This window comes from Trichoplax adhaerens, genomic scaffold, assembly GCF_000150275.1.
Source record: "Trichoplax adhaerens TRIADscaffold_374 genomic scaffold, whole genome shotgun sequence".
In the NCBI taxonomy this organism is placed as follows: Eukaryota; Metazoa; Placozoa; class Uniplacotomia; order Trichoplacea; family Trichoplacidae; genus Trichoplax; species Trichoplax adhaerens.
This window is the reverse complement of record NW_002061241.1, coordinates 1-7,389: the sequence shown is the minus strand read 5'-3', so window position 1 is coordinate 7,389 and position 7,389 is coordinate 1. Positions and strand designations below refer to the sequence as shown.

Genomic DNA, 7,389 nt, shown 5'->3' with positions numbered 1-7,389 from the left:
TGGCATACGGCTTAGATTTTGATGATAGATTAACAATTACAGATTATAAGGTACGACTATGAATAGAGTTTGTTTAGATAAATGTATTTACTATAGAAGAATATCGTATTTGTATATTTAATAACTAGTTGCAATAAGTTTAAAATGTATTGTATCTACGATTGTAGTTGTAAAGGCGTCTCATGAAGCAATATAAGGCTATTTTATATCTCATAGTTAATGAAATAATTCAATTTTATATTAAAACTAGGGCGCTGAAGAAGGATTTATCTCCGTTAGTTGTGCACCATGTTTAGCAAATGGTAAACCTCTACCGAATGATTCCTTCGTTGAGGAGCCGGGTGATCTGCTTGATAAGCCATATCACTTCAAGGTAATTAAATTGTGTATTTTGAAAAATGAAAACTTTCAAACTTATGTAAATCGTTATAATCTTGTATAAATAGTAACTACTGTTACGATATAGATCTGATGTAGATATTAAGATACTACTTGATTATTGAAGTAATAAGTTTTCACAATAATAAAAATTTTCTAGCTTGCTTACCTAGTACAACAATTCTGCAAATCATATCGTTTTCACTCTTTAGGTCACAATTAGGAATGCTGAAATCCATAAAGCTCGATTTAGTAAAGGTATACTAGTCAAGTACAAAAGTTATGGCGAAAAAACGCACACCCAAACAGAAACCATAAATAATACATTATCACCAGAGTATAATCATACTCATACTGTGAATATATCAGTTATTACTCGAGACCATCTGGATTGGTTCGAACAAGGTTACCTAACATTTTATGTATATGGTAAGCAAGAAGATAGTGTCGCCGATCCAAGATTATTAAAGATGTCCACAAAGGTAAGACTACAGCTGTGATATCCTTTATCCCTTGTAAAATTTTAACTCAAACGGCAATTTTGTTTAAATAAGAGACGAACAACTTTAGATATTATTATTATCCATTGAAGCTTAATTACATTAAATATAAATATATACACTTGCATATGATTAACCTGAATGTTCGCATACACGCATTATCGTTATTTTCTAATATAAACGCAATAGTCTAGTCGATATTACAAAGTTTGGTGTATTGGAATATACTGGAAAAGCTAATTTATGATTTCAATTAATTATTAACTCATCAATTCCCAAGGAATTACGTGAAATGGACAGTATTCAGGATTTCAACATACGTAAGGATTTAGTAATAACACGTCAAGACAATGATGGTAGTGAAATTTCTCAATTGAAATCTGAAATATTGGCTCTAAAAAGAAAGCAAACTATCTTCCAAAAGAAAGAAAAACGCATTCAAGTAAACATTTATGCTTTTAAGCTTTCTACATGGTTATAGATTCATTTCTAGTTAATCTATATATAAATAATAATGATCATTGCACTTTGAAAAATCAGATATGAATGAAAGTATATGTTAATAATCAATAATATTGTTGTAAAGTATAGCATGTAATGATGAAAATTTCAAGCAAAAGATATTTTATCCTTTTCGTCTCTATTGACTATTCTCACACTGATAATATAGTAGAATTATAATAGAATTATGACATAATAACTCTGCAATGCTCATATAGCACGAATAAATGACAATAATAATATTATGTATAAATTGTTTTACATTTTGGTTATTTCTTCTGTAATAAAGGAACTTTGCCTAGAATGGGGTAAGAAACCTGTCGAAGAACAAAATTTCGAAGCATTCCATCGAGCTGTTACTGCAGCCTCTAATCACTATTCTAAAAAATTTAAAGCTACAGTGACGATACTCTCTACGGTATGCAATAGATGCTTGTTTAGCAGGCATCGTGTTCTGATGCGATACAAATTGTAATATGTTTTATAAATGATACAGTTCCTTCTAATATGTGTATAGAGGAAGAGAGTGATCATGCTATAGTACCAATATTAGTTTGAGACAAGAAATGTGACGTAGATAACACTTTATTTTGATTCTCAAATTGCAGATAATTCAAGGTCAGAAATTGGCCAGACAATCTCAAGACTTTGGTTCTACTGCGAGTGCTGGAAGCGATGTTAAAAACAGCAAAGCCTGTAATATTCAATAAGGCAATGAAGCTAAAAGTTGATATCATTTCATGGTATTAAATTAATTAACGCTTGATCAACATTGATTTTGTTCAATTCGACTGTCCATGATTGCCGTGTAAATAAGCTGCTAGGTTGGTTTTGTTCGTAGTCAAGATTTCAGTGCTCCTATCAAGGACTAAACCCTCCTCTCTATCTAAAAATGATACTACAGTGCTACTGTTATACTATTACCGTTCAGTAGAATGACTGTATGACTGAGCTGGAATAGCTTACCAATGGATTAACTAAGATAATCGCTTCAATAATTCACAGACCAACTGTAATAATTGTTACTCCTAAATTATTCCGAACTACTGGTTCACAGTAATGCTGAAACTGAGTGCCTTAGAGTAAGAATAACTTTATTACATACATAAAAAGGTTACGAAAAATTAGCAATAAAAAGGCTATAGCTAATAGTAGAACGTTAATCTGGCAATCTCTACTTGACAAATCTGAGAGGTTACTTAGCTCTCTCTCCAAGACAGTTTTATACGATCCGGACCCATCATATTTGTCAACATATTTTGAACCAAACTCTAACACAAATATTCTCATATACAGTAAGTAGGTCATTCTCGGCCTGCGGTGTGACCAATCTGAACCCAATCGTCGCAGTTTAAACAACAGTCTCGCGACCGATCCAAGATGGCGCTAACATAAAATCGATCAATATCGAATTCTAATACAGATCACAATATTACACCAACTTATTAAGTTAACTACTACTTCATTTGCTATCTTGCAACACTGGACGTAATCCAATACTAAGAATGTCGTAATCCATGGAGACCCTATATGATTGCCTGATAATTCAGGACTTGGAATCTCCAGAGTGTAAATGAAACTTGACAACTGCCAACGCTCGATTTTCTCTCTATGATCACTGTTGCATTTACGCTTTCACATTCTTACGAGATTACTAAAACTAAAAATGACAATGGCTACACCTTAAATCAATGCTACATTGCGATTGTAATTTACAAATGCACCAATTTTTCGCCCCGCTACAGCTACAGTAGTGTTGAGTGAGACTTCTTCTCTTAAGAGAAAAAATCTTCGAGGTCGCTACGTTAAATCACGAAGCCTACTCGATTGATATGACCGTATTTGGTAGGCGTCCTATCAACTGGATGCAATATCTGTACCATAGAAGTAATCGTTATGATCTCTACAGGCTACTGTGGTACAGTAGTCGTTGTGTTTCCACGCTTAGTTGTTCATGTTGGCACCACTCATTGGAAATGGGTGCCATCGAGATCAGATCGAGTAAACCATTTTCTGAAAGTTCTATCTCGATTGAGCAACATGCACTCAGTGTCTGAGTTAGTGGTAAGTAAGTAAAATGTTCGCTCGCTTATTTAGCTGTAATAATTAAATAGAATCAATTGTTTACTTTACTATTAGAATCGTTACTGTAGTAGGCAGACACTTTTCTATCATATTACCGTCACCGTTAAACAGTGAAAACTGAGCCATTTGGACTGTTAATTCAGGTTGGGATGCACAAGATATTTATGGTTAATGCTAGGTGTGCAAGATAGCCTGTTTGCATGTCGCGTCCGATGAAAAAGCTACAAAATGCAGCCCAAGGAAATCGTGAAATACAAAGAAAAGTAGAAAGATATTTCAATCGAGATATTCCATCTTTTATAAAATCGTTTATTACAGTTACACCTCGCTATAGAGCGTCATAGGAATGACAATAACAAGCTGTTTTAATTCTAGCCCAAAGGCGTCAATAATTACACAATGCCTATAGAAAATGACGTAAATGGTAGATCGGTACTTGACTCCTTGATGGGTACTTATTCAACTTAAAATCGGATGCCGGAACCGTTGAAGAGTAGTACACAACTTACATGATTTTCTAGATGATACATGTAGTATAGGAGGTTACAATGTTTCATATTTTATCATTAATTTCCCCCCCCCCAAAAAAGTGCATGTCTAGATATATAAATTCTGTCGCAAAATGAAGAGAATCCTTAACAAGTGAATTCAATGTCGAATAGTGTAACGGAGGGCTTTGTTAAAGTAGCAAAACGTGTTTAGAGAAACCCCAAGAATAATAGTTTATTATTTTTCTACATATGGTTATTTTAATTTGAGAATACAGTGTGTACAGTGCATTGATTTATTGAAAGTCAATGACCGATACCGTTGCTAAAACTAACTTCAGTGCCATTGACTCATGCAGACTATCCACACGCTACAGTAGATCATTCATTAAGGATAAACAACATTGCATCAATCGGAATATTGTCTTCATTAAGGATAGTATCAATCCTGCTATTCCATCTTGCCAATGACCTACGTACAACAACATTGATATCAAGATCAAGCAGATTTAGAATCATAATTGAATCGACAGTTTGCCACTACAGGATTGATGATTGTATTACTTCGATCAGATCTGGAGACCCAGTCTAAACCGTCATCAGCTTAATCTCCATTAATCCATCGTAGACCGTAAACACAGACAATCAGTGGTAATTAATTAAGGTGAAACATAGATACAGTATGCCGGCCCTTCGATACAATGGTTGTACAATGCAGCGTTGTACTTCTATGTTGGCTACTCCAGTCAGCTATACGACTATACAACGTTCCTATATATTGTGTTTCTACTCAGACATTTTGTATCGAGGACTCCACGTTGTTTGTATATTGGATTTGAACTCTTATTGACCAAGATGTCATTTTTTTCCTTTCCTTGTCTAAAAAACTGAAAATTCTATTTATAGATTGTATCATTAGACTGCAATTCGTTAGCCAATGGCGTTGCTATTCAACGCGATCCATGTGGCTATGACGTAACGTTGAATAATGTATGACAAATTTGAACCAATAACTGCGGTAGGTAAATTTAGCGTTGATATGGAAACCATAGAGCAATTGTCCAAGCAGAGGGCGAGTTACCTTTCGTCGTCTTACTTTTTTGTTGATTATAATTCTCCCCCTATCTACTCGTTAACAGATCCATTAAAATCTATAAACGATTGTCAAGATGAGCGGAGAAGCGTATGTAAACTAAAATCAAATGATAATTTTTAAAGTAGAAGAATATTTTTCCCTCTTTCGTACCTGTCCATCTATCCATTAAGAGATGGATTATTTTATTTTTCATCATTTTCATTCGGTCGTTATCATGATGGATTAATTTATCTTCTTTCAATATAGTGTTAAAGTAGCCGTTCGTGTTCGTCCTTTCAACTCTCGGTAAGGGATAAACTTTCTATTTTTTTGATAAGAGTATTCCTAGAACATTAGTGTACATTTATCCAATCATGATACGAGTCTAACTTTTATAACTTGGATGGATAATAACGAATCGCATAGCGTCTACATCTTATTTTTACATTACGCGTACTACAATATTATTCATTTTTCATCGAGCGGAAAAAGTACTAGTAACGGTTGTAACTTGTGTACTGAATAGTTATTACGATCAAGATAATTAAAAACAAATTTTCTAACTGATAGTATTTTCCATTCTTTTAGTGAGAAAGAGAGAAATGCCAAGCTTATCGTGGAAATGGCTGGTCCTCAGACCTCCTTAATTGATCCCGAAAATACTAGTACGTCTAAGCGAATGAAATTGATAGACTGTCATTGAGTATATCAACATTAGTGACGATTTATGGATGGATTACCTAATTTTTTCTCATAACATCAATAAGTATTTACAAATCAAGTAGTCCATTCTTATAATCTATTTTATAAAAATGAATTAATAATACGGTACGGTACATAAATGCATGTTCTACACATATCTCGTATAGCAATCAAATCCTTCATAGCTTTAATAATCTGATTTTTTCTTTGTTCCAATCTGCGATTTAATCGAATGTTGCTTTTATTTAATTTCCTAATTTTTATGATGGAATCGAACAGAGGCAGAACCGAAACGAGTAAGTGTGGAAAATAACCGCAGTTAATTGTATAATATCGTAAATTATGGCTGAGAATAATGCAAATTAACTTCAGATCGTCTACTCTATACTATACAGCCAATTGTATCAATATAGTAATAATAGTCTATAAATGAGATAATCATAACTTTTTCTTCTTTACTACATTATAACTATCTACTGCCCTAATTCATCATTCAAAATTAAGTTCACATTTGATTATTCGTATTGGTAAGCAAATTTATTACATATCGTAAAAAATAATTCATCAATCTGTAGTATTAAATTTAATGATCCACATGATATTTGTTTGTTTTGTAATTGTAATAGCGAACTATAAATTTATCGTATAAGAAATGGGATAAAGTAACTATACTATACGCGTATACGAAGTAGAGTAATAATTCATGCTAGCTCTTATACTGTATATACTCGTACTTTAATACTGGCATATACTAATATACAGTTTATTCGTATTTCGTGTAATAAAAGTAAAATTGATTATTGTATTTATTAAAGGTCTCATGATGGATTCATCGAAGACGATAATGGTGTCCTTGTCGGTACGGGCCCCAAGTATGCATCACAACGTGCTGTATTTGACGATCTTGGACAAGGTGTTTTAAATAACGCATTCGAAGGTATTACGATCTAGATATTAATATTTTATCATCATCGCCTTGTCATTGATCTATTAATACTTTATGAAATCGATACTTATAATAGAATACAGTATAATAAAATAGGAGCTGGTCTCATAACCTGATTTATACTTTAACACTACTGTATTGATATAGGTTATAACTGTTCACTTTTCGCCTATGGTCAGACCGGGTCTGGTAAATCTTATTCTATGGTCGGTTACGGTCCAAATAAGTAAGTTAATCTACTTACTAAATAGTATACGATCGCGTTTCTTTACGATATTAAAAAACTTCTAATATCGATCTTGTCAGCTTTTATAAGTTTATAATAGTTTAATAGACTCAGTACGGTTTTACAAATATCTACTATCTAATCATAAGTACTACATAACTTTAAGGGGAATCGTACCTATCACTTGTGACGAATTATTTAAAGCAATCGAAGCAGATAAAGGAGATACGGTAATAGATAAATCTAACTGTAATAAACTACTATATAGAGTAATTAGTTAATAAGTAACACAAATCGAAGATTGTAAACTTCGAGACTCTTAGATAATAAATAGCACTCTATTCTGACGAGTTACTGATATTTGTTATATTGGATTTGGACAGAAATATGAAGTTACGTTCAGTATGTTGGAAATTTACAATGAACAAGTTCGCGATTTATTAATCCGAAACAATCCTAAGGGTGGATTAAAGGTATAGAAAATAATA

The 7,389-nt window shown here is 32.9% G+C and overlaps 2 protein-coding genes across 2 annotated transcripts; both read left to right on the top strand.

The window, feature by feature from the left end:
• Nucleotides 1-250: 250 nt before the first annotated feature.
• TRIADDRAFT_62705 (uncharacterized protein) lies at nucleotides 251-2,089 on the top strand (the record flags this gene model as incomplete). The annotated part of the gene is made up of 5 exons (XM_002118650.1): nucleotides 251-373; nucleotides 591-860; nucleotides 1,159-1,320; nucleotides 1,669-1,797; nucleotides 1,988-2,089. Coding segments are annotated over 5 exons (786 nt in total), but the record flags the coding sequence as incomplete, so codon positions are not given.
• Nucleotides 2,090-5,121: 3,032 nt separating this feature from the next.
• On the top strand, nucleotides 5,122-7,374 carry TRIADDRAFT_62704 (uncharacterized protein; the record flags this gene model as incomplete). The annotated part of the gene is made up of 6 exons (XM_002118649.1): nucleotides 5,122-5,135; nucleotides 5,295-5,333; nucleotides 6,545-6,666; nucleotides 6,823-6,901; nucleotides 7,068-7,131; nucleotides 7,285-7,374. Coding segments are annotated over 6 exons (408 nt in total), but the record flags the coding sequence as incomplete, so codon positions are not given.
• Between the last annotated feature and the right edge of the window lie 15 nt (nucleotides 7,375-7,389).